This window comes from Globicephala melas, chromosome 2 (genome assembly GCF_963455315.2).
Source record: "Globicephala melas chromosome 2, mGloMel1.2, whole genome shotgun sequence".
Lineage (NCBI taxonomy): Eukaryota > Metazoa > Chordata > Mammalia > Artiodactyla > Delphinidae > Globicephala > Globicephala melas.
In genome coordinates this window covers 127503040-127515205 of record NC_083315.2, presented here as the reverse complement: position 1 = coordinate 127515205, position 12166 = coordinate 127503040, and the positions used below count along the sequence as shown (strand labels likewise).

Sequence of the window (12166 nt, the reverse complement as noted above, 5' to 3'; positions counted from 1 at the left end):
CTTCCTTTTGATAATTTTTTGTTACTTATCTTCTTCCTGGCTGTAAGCTACTGAGGAAAGAAATTGAGTCATTTCTTTATTTTCCTCTCTCCTCCTTTTCTTCCCTTCCCACTTTCCCTCCTTTTTTTCTTACTTTTTAAATCAACATTTTTGAGTACCTCTTATGTGTCAGTCACTGTCCTGAGCATTGAAAATACAGCAGTGAACAAATCAGCAATCCCTGTGTTAGAAAGAATTTATTTTAGTGGGAAATAAAAGTATTATAACCAAATAATGGCAGCACAATGTAATTAAAACTATTATACAAATAAATCAAAGGTGGTGGAGAAAGTGAGTAACTCTGGCATAGGGGGGACCAGGAACATTTCATAGAGAAGATACCTGAACTAGACCTCTAAGCGTGAATTACCCCAGGACCTGGCACATGCCAGTGGTTCTCCACTTTGCACATCAGAATTACCAGAAAGCTTGTAGAGAATACTGATGCCTGCATTCACCCCCAGAGCTGATTTACTTGGCCTGGGATGGGCCTCTAAGCATCAGAATTTTCAAAATTTTTGAAACTATCACAGGTGATTCTGATGTGCAGTTATGATTGAGAGTGATTGTACTATGCTGTAGTCCCAAAAATGATTTTTCACTTAAATTTCATAGTAGAAATTCCTTGTTATTTCTATTTTGACTTCTGAAAAAATGAAAAAAATGATTACATGGTTTTTTTAACTTTGTTTCTAGCTCAGACTTTTAGAAAAGTTGTATGTACAATAAAAATACTCCCCTGTACCCTAAACCCCTTGAGAGTAGGTTGCCAACATAGTTTAGTGTGTCCTACAAACAAAAACATTTTCCTGCATAACCACGGTATGACAATCAAAATCCAGGAAATGAATGTGGATACATTATATTATGTAATCCTTAGACCCCGTTCAAGTTTTGCCACTTGTCCCGGTGATGTCCTTTAGAGCAAAATGATCCAGTTCAGAATCACGTGCTGTGTCTAGTAGTCATGCATCTTTTTTCTCCTTGTTCATTCTGGAACAGTTCTTCATTCTTCCTTAACTTTTATGACCGTGACGTTTTTAAGGATTATACCTGTTAATGTTTAAAATGCCCCTTCCTTTAGTTTTTTCTGATGTTTTCTCTTGATAAGATTTAGGTTATGGATCTGTGGCAGGAATATCATAGGAGTTCTTCTCATTGCATTTTCTTACACAACATACAATTTCACTGTATCCCATTACTAGTGATAGTCACTTTGATCACTTGATTAAGGGTTCATCCTCTAGGCTTCTCTACTTTAAAGGACTCCTTTCCCTTTTGTAATTAATAAATATTTTGTGGAATATTTTAAGGCTATGTAAATATCTTGTTCCTCATCACAGGTTAAATTTATTTATTTTGTTTATTTTAATATGGACTCATTGATTCTTATTCAGTGGAACATAACCTGTCACTTCATTATTTAATATTCAGATTGTCTCAGATTTGGCCAATGGGAACTCCTTCAATTTGGCTTCTCTGTCCCTATCATTCTTTGAACACATTCTTTTGACACAAGATGCTCCAGGTTCAACTTGTTCTTTACCTGCTGCTCAAGCCTGGAATTAGTTGGTTTCTAAAAAATCCTGGTTCCTTTTAGTGAGAATGGTATTTAGAAACCAAGATCTTCGTGCTAGATGAGCTCATTGATATTGGAGTGTCACTGCTCTGGTCTCTTAGAGGGCAGAATTAGGGAGTGTGTGTGTGTGTGTGTTTGTGTATACATATATACATACACATTTATATTTATTTCTCATCTTTCTTTATATAAGATCTCTTCAATCTCTTCAATCCACATTCAACACCACACGATTCATTTTAGCCTCCCCTTTTTACACTTGTAACTCCCTTATCTGATAGTGAGAAACCTGGCTCCTGTTTTTCTTAATACATTTATTTATTTGATCAATCCTTCTGTATGTGACCAGTCTCCCAGCAGGCCTCTCTCCCCCCACTGGTGTAGGCACCCTATTTTGGCATAGAAACCCTTCTTCTCTGTATACATTCTCCATACTCCACTCAAGTTCTGACAATCCCATGTTGCACCACTGCTGCTGCTGGTCCACCGTCCCGTGCAAATACCCTTCTTATCCACGAGGGCTCCAGCACTGTGAATCAAGCTGCCCTATCATATGGATAGTCTCTTTACTCCGAATGATCTCTAACGTCTTGTGCCAGGTTGTGAGCCCCCGCCCCCCGCCCCCAGTAAACACCCTCCCTACTCCTCTCAGGAGCTAGCACGCTGAGGCGGGCCCCCTCACCTTTTCCTCACACCCTCGGGTAGGGATTCCTACCTTATTTGCCCTATTCCTCCCCTCCCCCTGCCCTCAAACAGTGGCCTTGTACAGGATTATTGAGGGACTGTGGGAAGGAGAGACTTTATTCCATATCTGAGTCAGTTACCTTTTCCATGACTCTTTTTAAAGGCGAAAGTAGTTAAATTCTAAACAATTACACAGTCTCAGAATTACAAGAGACCAATCCACACAGGTTTATCACAGGATATTGAATATATCAATAGTTCCCTGTGCTATACAGTATGACCTTGTTGTTTATCCATACTATGTACAATAGTTTGCATCTGAATTTCCTATTAACTTTCATTCACTAATTCTAATCTCTTTTCTGGACTACATTAGATAAGACCAAACTGTTTTTCAGAATAAGTCATTCTGTTATTTAAAGCTTTTTTCCATGTACTAAAATTTTACCTTTTGAGACTTTGAAAACCAATCTTTTTGTGACATGATTTTCAGATCTCATTATTGCATTGCTCTTACACTGATTTCTAAAACTAAAGACAACAGTCTAGATTTGGTCTGACCAACACAGAGTACAATGAAAGGCTCACCTCCTTTATTCTATATGCTGTTCTTTTATAATTTCAGCATTAACTTTTTTGGGCACACATATCACTCTGTTTGCTTAATGAATTTGCAGATGTTTCAGCTCCCTGGGACTTTCCACATGAGATACTCTTATATCTTTGATTTCTTACAGCTTGTGCTGTTGATATTTTTTCATCTAAATTTGAACTCAAGTTTTTCTCTATAAAACCGTAATGTTACTGAGACTATGCTCTAGCATATCAAGATACTATAAAAATCGAATTTTGTCACTCATCATTGTAGATATCATACCAGCTTTTTGTAATATATGCCAGTCTGAGAAACTTTGTTTTAGTTGGAATTATTTGTTAAAAATATTGGAAAAGTTTAAGAGATGAGACTTCTCATGTATGTTATTAGAGGCATCCTTCCAGGTTAATAAATGACCACTTTTTTTCACTATGGCCTTTTCGTCAGCTACTGTTTTACCTCTTTGTCTAATTCAGGGGTCAGCAAACTTTACCTGTAAAGGACCAGATGGGTGGCTGAATATTTTAGGCTTTGTAGGCTATACGTCTTTCTTAGAACTACTCATCTTTGCCTTTGTAGCAGAAAGGAAGCCATAAACCAATGAGTGTGGGCTGCGTTCTAGTAAAACTTTATTTACATAAAGGACAGTGGGCTCACTGTGGCCTATGGGGTGTAGTTTGCCCATCCTTTTCTTTTCTTTCTTTTTCTTTAACATTTATTTATTTATTTATTTGGCTGAGCCAGGTCTTACTTGCAGCACGCCAGGTCTTTGTTGCCGCCTGCGGGCTCTTAGTTGCGGCATGCTGGATCTAGTTCCCTGACCAGGGATTGAACCCGGGCCCCCTGCATTGGGAGTGCAGAGTCGTAACCACTGGATCACCAGGGAAGTCCCCTGCCCATCTTTTTCTACTGTGATTCCAAGTTTGTCATGAGAGACTGTCCTAGGTTTAGCTAAGATACAGATGACTTTATTTGTGGGACTAGTCATGTGAATGGATTAATGAGATTAGTGTGACATGGTGTGGTCTTAGTAAACCTAAACTGATGTCCTGTGATCACTATTTCAAGAGCTCACAAACCATCTGTTTAATAAACTATTCAAATAAATGCTTTCTAGGAATCTGTGTAATTTCCTAGACAAGGTCGTATAATTTGATAGAGAACTTGAGAACCAGCCTTTTTTCTACACTTAAAAATAAAAGCAGCATTTGACTATATGATGTATTCTGGCACATCAAAGATTGCTGAGAATAGTTAGATGGTCATAGGAAGGAATTTTAGAGCTCAACCCCTAATATACTTGTAACTATTAAGGAAAATAATATTCAGACTGGAAAAATAGAACATACATGCTTAAGAGGAAAATTCATGTTTAAGAAAGGCAAGAGAGAGTAAGAGAGCACAAAGCTGCTCTGAAGAAGTTTATTTCTGTGAGCCCAGGTGTTATAGAAGTTGAGTTCTTCTGTATTTTTTCTTTTGTTGTAATATTACTCCATCTGTTCCAAGAACCAATTCTCCTTTATTATTCTTGTTTGGAACATGACCAAAAAAATGCTTTTATTGTCCTAACGTTTATTCTGATCTTTAACTCACTTGGGCTTTAGCCTTTCATTACAAGTTTAACAGTTTACAAACATAAAATGCATATGTGCTCTTTTTTTAAAATATATATATATATATTTATTTATGGCTGCGTTGGGTCTTCATTGCTGCGTGTGGGCTTTCTCTAGTTGCGGCGAGCAGGGGCTCCTCTTTGTTGTGGTGCACGGGCTTCTCATTGTGGTGGCTTCTCTTGTTGCACAGCGTGGGCTCTAGGCACGCAGCCTTCAGTAGTTGTGGCGCGCAGGCTCAGTAGCTGTGGCGCACTGGCTTAGTTGCTCCACGGCATGTGGGGTCTTCCCAGACCAGAGCTCGAACCCGTGTCTCCTGCATTGGCAGACAGATTCTTAACCACTGCGCCACCAGGGAAGCCCTACATATATGCTCTTTAAGTAAGTATCTTTTGTGCATTTACTGTGTATCAAATACTGTGGATTTTAAGATGAAATCATGGCTCTTATCCTTAGAAATGTCAATATAAATTAGGTGCTTATATAGAAAAGAGAGAGAATTGCTAATGGAGGACTGAAGCCAATGGAAAAGATTTTGATAGAGTTCAGGGAGAGTTGGGAAAAGCTATACAAAGACAATTATATTTTAGCTAAGTGATGAAAATGGCTAGGGATTTATCAGATGAATAAATGTGAGGGTTGGAAGGAAAGAGAAGTAGGAGCAGACATTCTAGACAGGAGAATAGAAGGAACTGATGAGATTTAAGAGCTGTTTCTGAGTTGGAGTTAACAGGATTTGGGGACTGATTTGGTGTGGAAGTTGGAGACGTGTTAAGTCTAGGGTAGTGACAAGTTTTCTAGCTATGACAGCCAAGGAGATGATGCTGTGATTAGTGATTCTGGAGTAGAGTGTACATGTATAGGTTTGTCAGACAGAGATATCTAGCAAGCTTCTGGTAACACTTGCCTAGGGTCCAAAGAGATGCTGAGATAAATGTTTAGGGAGTTATTATCTAGTAACTGAAAATCGTTTAAGAAGTTGAGCTCACTCAGTAGGAAGTATAGTAGATGTTTCAGATTGGTGGCCTGATAGTGAATAAGGACTCCAGGTTTATTTCTTAAAATTTTGAATTATTTGCAGTCTGTTTATATTTACAAATATGAAAATTCTTCATAAAATCTATATTCCAGACTCTTCTTGAGAAAAGAAAATGAAAAGGCCTGACAGAATAGTTGGCATTGAACAGTGCCTTTCTTCTTTAGGTGCATGCACCTTCTAGTTTGCCACATTCCCCATCACCTCTTCTTATGTATTAACATGATATTATCTACCTGACTCCTATAGCATTTACATTCGGGATTTTGGGTGTTGTGTGACCAAAACAGTTCCAAAAATGGAACCCTGCAGTGGATGTTGGAAAAAGTGAGTAGTAGAGAAGGAGGCCTCACTGACCGAATGGTGTATGAGAAGCCAAGGGAAGAGAAAGTTTTAAGAAGTTCTGGTCAGCTGTGTTAATAACTAGAGAAAACAAAACGATATTTAAAGGTCATTAGTGAGAGCAGTTTCAATAGAGTAGTGAGCTTGAGAAGTAAGAAATTAGAGCAAGTACAGACTACTTTAAAAGTATCTCTGGTGGGGAAGAGAAGACTGTTCTGTGTCATACCTTCTGTTCTGTCTGCTTAAAATCAGATTTCATTAGCTAATTCTCTGTGCAGCCCCAGTGGTTTCTTCAAAGGTCTAATGTGGCTGGGAATCAGAGGTAATGATGGCAGGAGGGTAAGTTTCGTGGAGGTGGGGGCAATGAGGAGAAGATGGATTTTAAAGTATCACAGGAGATGAGGCTAGGGAAGTGGGCTGGGATTAGATTGTGAATGGCCTTTATCTTCATGAAATTAGAATTGTGTGCTGAAAGCAATGAAATCCAGTGTCGTTGACAATGGGGCTGGGAAGAAACCAGTGGCAGGGAGATCATATTGTAAGACCTTTTAATAGATGTGATTGCTTAACAGTCTGATTTGAAGCATGGAGGGGAATGGAGAGAATTGACCAGATTTAAGAAATATTTTTGAGTTAGATTTAAAAGAAGATCAGGAGGGCAGGGTTCATGTTTATTTTGCATATTGCTGTGTCTTACTAACATCTGGCACAATTTCTGGTGATCAATAGATGTTTTTGAGAATGAATGAATGAATATCTCATACTGTATTGTTAGAATTTCCTCTCATCCCCTTGAAATTGTTTTACTTTCTGGAGCTTCCTTTTTGGGATTGTGCCTTTTTTTTCCCCTAAACTCTAAGAAAGTAGTTTTCAGTCAGTCTGGAGTATATAATTAAGTAGGTCCAATTTTTCTTTTCTTTTAAAACTATTTTTAATTCTAAGAAGTATGGTCACCTTTTTCCTGTTGCTTTTGATATACAGCTAGTTCTTGCCTGTTGGTTGACTTAAAAACATAGTAGCAATCTTCACTATTTTCTGAAAGGGGAAATTGTCACTATAGCAATTTAAGCATCTGTAGAGTGCTTGATTTTTTTTTTTAAGATTTATATATTATTTATTTATTTTTGGCTGCGTTGGGTCTTAGTTGTGGCACATGGGATTTTCATTGAGGCATGTGGAATCTTTCGTTGTGGTGTGCAGGTTTTCTCTCTCTAGTTGTGGCGCGCAGACTCTGTAGCTATGGTGCGTGGGTTCCAGAGCACGTGGGCTCTGTAGTTTTGCGGCACGTGGGCTCTAGTTGAGGCGGGCAAGCTCAGCAGTTGTGGCACACGGACTTAGTAGCCCCGCGGCATGTGGGGTTTTAGTTCCCTGACCAGGGATGGAACCTGCATCCCCTGCATTGGAAGGTGAATTCTTTACCACTGGACCACCAGGGGAAGTTCCAGGAGATGCTTGATTTTAACAAATGTACTTAATAGCAGTTGTTGATGTAGTGAATATGCATCAGAAAAGCATCACGCTGTTAATACATTTTGCGTATCATTTCACTTTTCTCCTTTAAACTCTACTCAAGTGCACATAAGCATCCTTACAGTAGGACAAAAAGCTACCATTTTGAATGCCTACTGTTTGCCAGACCTAATAGTATGCGTTTTATGTCCATTACTTCATTGAATTCTTTGATCAGTTACATTTTACAGATAAGGAATCTGACTTTCAAAAGAATAAATAACTTGTCTGTAATCACAGGTAAGTGGTAGAACTGGAATTTTGGTTCAGATTGTTGTTCTCCAAATGTGTGCTCTTTTTGCTATTATATATTTTATGTTTATGTGTGCGTATGTACCTGTATTTATATACACACAGACATACATGTATATATGTACATATATGTATATATATATTTCACTATTAGATTTATCTTATTTTCATAAATATTTATTTCTCCATATCCAGTTTCATTTGAATGTTATCTCACTTCAACTTTTCATATTTCTCTTATTTTGGATTTTCTCTTACAATTTTAGCCTGTAATACACACAACTCTCATTGTTTAATAATGTTTTAATTCCAAGTACTTTGAGATGGTCTTATAACAGTAAGGAAAATAAATTTATCCATTACTGATTTATATTTCTTAGGTTTTGATGGACATGTTTGATCAGGATGACATAGGCTTGGTTTCTCTTTGTGAAGATGAACCTAGTTCTTCAGGTGAATTAAACTACTATGACCTTGTCAGAACTGAAATTGCAGAAGAAAGACAGTATCTACGGGAACTAAATATGATCATAAAAGTGTTTCGAGAAGCTTTTCTTTCTGACAGAGACCTGTTTAAACCTTCTGTAAGTACCTTTTTGGGTTTGAAATTCTGTCTACCCCAAAAAGTCATATAGTAGCTTAAAATCATAAATAGTAACTTCATATACTTTATGAGTATGTAGAAAAAATATTGTTTTATATAGTATTGTGGGGTTGTTTAGCTTTGTCTATTTTTCATTTTTTTCAGATTTTTTGTTGAAGTATAGTTAATATACAATATTATATGAATTAAAGGTGTACAACATAGTGATTCACAAGTTTTAAAGGTTATACTCCATTTACAGTTATTATAAAATATTGGCTATATTCCCCAGGTTGTACAATATGGTAAGTCCCCTACATACATACCTTCAAGTTGCAAACTTTCAAAGATGCAAACATGCCCCTGTATTCCAGCTGTTGTACTGTACTACTGTACTTTTCAAGGTACTGTACTGTAAGATTAAAAATGTTTTCTTTATATTTTGTGTTTGTTTTTTATGTATTATTTGTGTGAAAAGTATTATAAACCTATTACAGTCCCGTACTGTATAGCGGATTGTGTTAGTTGGGTACCTAGGCTGACTTTGTTGGACTTATGAACAAATCGGACTTACGAAGCTGCTCTCGGAACGGAACTCGTTCGTATGTAGGGGAATTGCTGTACATCCTTGTAGCCTATCTTACACCCAGTAATTTTTACCTCCCACTCCCTCACCCTATATTGCTACCCACACCCTCTGGTAACCACTAGTTTGTTCTCTTTATCTGTGAGTCTGCTTCTTTTTTGTTATATTCACTAGTTTGTTGTATTTTTTAGATTCCGCATATACTTGATATTTGTCTTTCTCTGTCTGACTTAATTCATTTAGCCCTCCAAGTCCATCCATGTTGCTGCAAATGGCAATATTTCATTTTTTTTCTTATGGCTGAGCAGTATTCCATTGTGTATATATACCACATCTTCTTTATCCATTCATCTGTTGAGGGACACTTACCTTACTTCCATATCTTGGCAGTTGTAAATAATGCTGCTATGAACATTGGGGATATTGTGTGTTTTTTAATATGTGAATTGTTATACTAATATATAATAAGTGCAGTGACAATGAAAATTAGACACAAAATTAGGGGGATTACACTGGAATAAAATCTTTTTCGGGCTTCCCTGGTGGCTCAGTGGTTAAGAATCCACCTGCCAGTGCAAGGGACACGGGTTCGAGCCCTGGTCTAGGAAGATCCCACATGCCGCGGAGCAAATAAGCCCGTGCGCCACAACTACTGAGCCTGCGCTCTAGAGCCCGTGAGCCACAACTAGTGAGCCCACGCACCCTAGAGCCCATGCTCCGCAACAAGAAAAGCCACCGCAACGAAGAATAGCCCCCGCTTGCCACAACTAGAGAAAACCTGCACGCAGCAACGAAGACCCAACACAGCCAAAAATAAAAAATTTAAAAAATAAAAGATCTTTTTCTGCTGTGCAGTATTTGAGATTTATAGTCATTCATTTGAAGATGGTGAAAGAAATGTATGGTCTAGAGAAGAAAGACTTATGCTTTTTCCTGGCTTTTGGTAAGTACTTTAGGGTGTAGTTTAAAGTTTTACTAGTGGAACTTTTGAAGAATAAAAGTTTATACAGAATGTCAAATAAGCAAAGGCAGAGCTCCACTGTTGGAAGACAGCATAGGAATGGGGTGAGTAGGATGGGGATCCAGGGAGACTTGTCCATGTTTTTCCTACCTCTCTAGGTTCTGAAGTCCACTCTAAGGAATCTAGCTAGACAAATACTGTTTTGTTGGGGGGGGGGTTAAATTTAGATTTATTTTTCTTTCCTTCATTTCTCATGTGATCTGTTTTTTCTTAGATGTCTGAGTGTCTTTCACTTTATTTTTTTAATGACCTTTAAAATTTTTATTTATATTTTTTATTTTGGGCTGCATTGGGTCTTCGTTGCCGCGTGCAGGCTTTCTCTAGTTGCGGCGAGCGGGGGCTACTCTTTGTTGTGGTGCACAGGCTTCTCATTGCGGTGGCTCCTCTTGTTGAGGAGCACAGGCTCTAGGTGCACGGGCTTCAGTAGTTGTGGCGCATGGGCTTAGTTGCTCCGCAGCATGTGGGATCTTCCCGGACCAGGGCTTGAACCCGTGTCCCCTGCATTGGCAGGCGGATTCTTAACCACTGTACCACCAGGGAAGTCCCTGAGTGTCTTTCACTTTAAATATTTGGCTTTTCTCTTACTTCCTGACTTCCTCCACCAAATAACTATTACATGAGTTAATAGAAGTGATGCTCAGACACAGCTGGCCGAGTGTTTAAGATTAGGAACTGATTTAGCTTTTTTTTCTTTTTAAAACATTTATTTATTTATTTGGTTGCACTGGGTCTTTGTTGTGGCATGTGGGATCTTTAGTTGTGGCATGTGAACTCTTAGTTGCAGCACATGGGATTTAGTTCCCTGACCAGGGATTGAACCCGGCCCCCTGCATTGGGAGCATGCAGTCTTAGCCACTGGACTGCCAGGGAAGTCCCTGATTTAGCTTTTTCATTCTTAAGGTGTTTTTAATTGGCTTTTATCCTTTTTTAAAAAATGCATATTTAGTTTAACATTTGATAATAACTCCTACTGGACACACTGCCTTAAGTAGTCAACATTTTATGTTTTTTAAAGTACTCTCCTATTTTGTGTGACCCTTAACAATTCTCTGAGATAGGTAGGACAGGTATTATCATTTCTAGCTTACCGGTGAGGAAATTGACATAAAATAGTTATGATAAGTTATGGAGGTTGAACTTGAATTTTGGTTCTTTTATACCACAGTATAATTAGGTTTTGTCTATAGTGGTGTGAAAAATTAAAAGCTTAACAAATGCTGTTAGCTAATAACAATTGCTACTAGCTAATATTATCCTCGTTGCCGTTTCTGTGTCCCGTCAGTTTTCATTCCTCAGGAATTAATTTTTATGGGTCTCTTTTCACTGAATTTGTGCTGATTTGATAGAAAATTTTTATTATAATACTGAAGGGTCAAGGGAAAGAGAGAATCCCTTTTCTCTATCTCTATATCTACTATATTTTTTCAGCATAGATGAGACTGTAAACTTTTGAAATAAAGGCCATCTAAGGTCAGAGCATAGAACTCAGTAAATATTTGATAAAAGAATGAATGACTCTTGATCTTAATTTACTCCTTTGGGCCCTACTCCTATGTTTTCAGAAAGCTCACATTTGTGGAAGGCCTAATATATGCCAGGAGCATTTTATAGAAATCATCTCATTTAATCCTCTTAAGAACTTTATGGGTAGGTATTAATATACCAGCTGTGTGACCCTGGGCAAATTACTTAACTGCTCTGTGCCTGTTTCCTCATTCGTAAAATGAGGATAATGATAGTATCTATCTAATAAGGCTGTTTTGAAATTACATGTCAAGTAATCAATACTTACAGTAGTGCCTGGAACATAATAACAAGAAATGTAAACTGTTATAGTTGTCATTATTGTCCTAATCCAGGGTCACTCATCTAGCAAGTAGTGGGGCCAGGATCCAAACTCAGGTCTGTCAGGTTCCTTAATCTGTGATGCTTTCATTACAAGATGCAGAGTGAGTAAAAATAGTTGGCCATAACCTGGATAATCAGTCATATGGTCTTTTTATTTCCAGAGGACTTAACATATTTTAACCCAGATAAAAGTCACAGCTGAGAGCTTGAATGAAATCTTTAATTCCTCCTCAAATTCAAGAGACAGGCCACATATTGTGAAACCAGTTTGTGTCTGGATTAGGAGTCAGATCTTTATTTTGATCCCAGCTTTTGTCATTAACCAGCTCTGTGAGACCTTGATCAAGACTTTTAGCACTTAGCCAATTTTAAAATACTCAAATGCCAAAATTCTTTAGGTAAAGAGTTGCTTAAATCATCCACCATATGAGATTTACAGTAAATTTACTGGAAAATATAGATTCTATATAGTTTTGTTCAAT

General features: G+C 37.8%; 1 protein-coding gene across 2 annotated transcripts in view; it reads left to right on the top strand.

Moving 5' to 3' along the window:
* The window catches only part of SOS2 (SOS Ras/Rho guanine nucleotide exchange factor 2), a 99361-nt gene that overhangs the window by 30881 nt on the left and 56314 nt on the right, over positions 1-12166 (top strand). For both annotated transcript variants that reach the window (XM_030854909.3, XM_030854910.3), the window contains exon 5: positions 8027-8230. In XM_030854909.3, coding sequence (XP_030710769.1) covers positions 8027-8230 — 204 coding nt within the window. The remainder of the gene's footprint in view (positions 1-8026; positions 8231-12166) is intronic.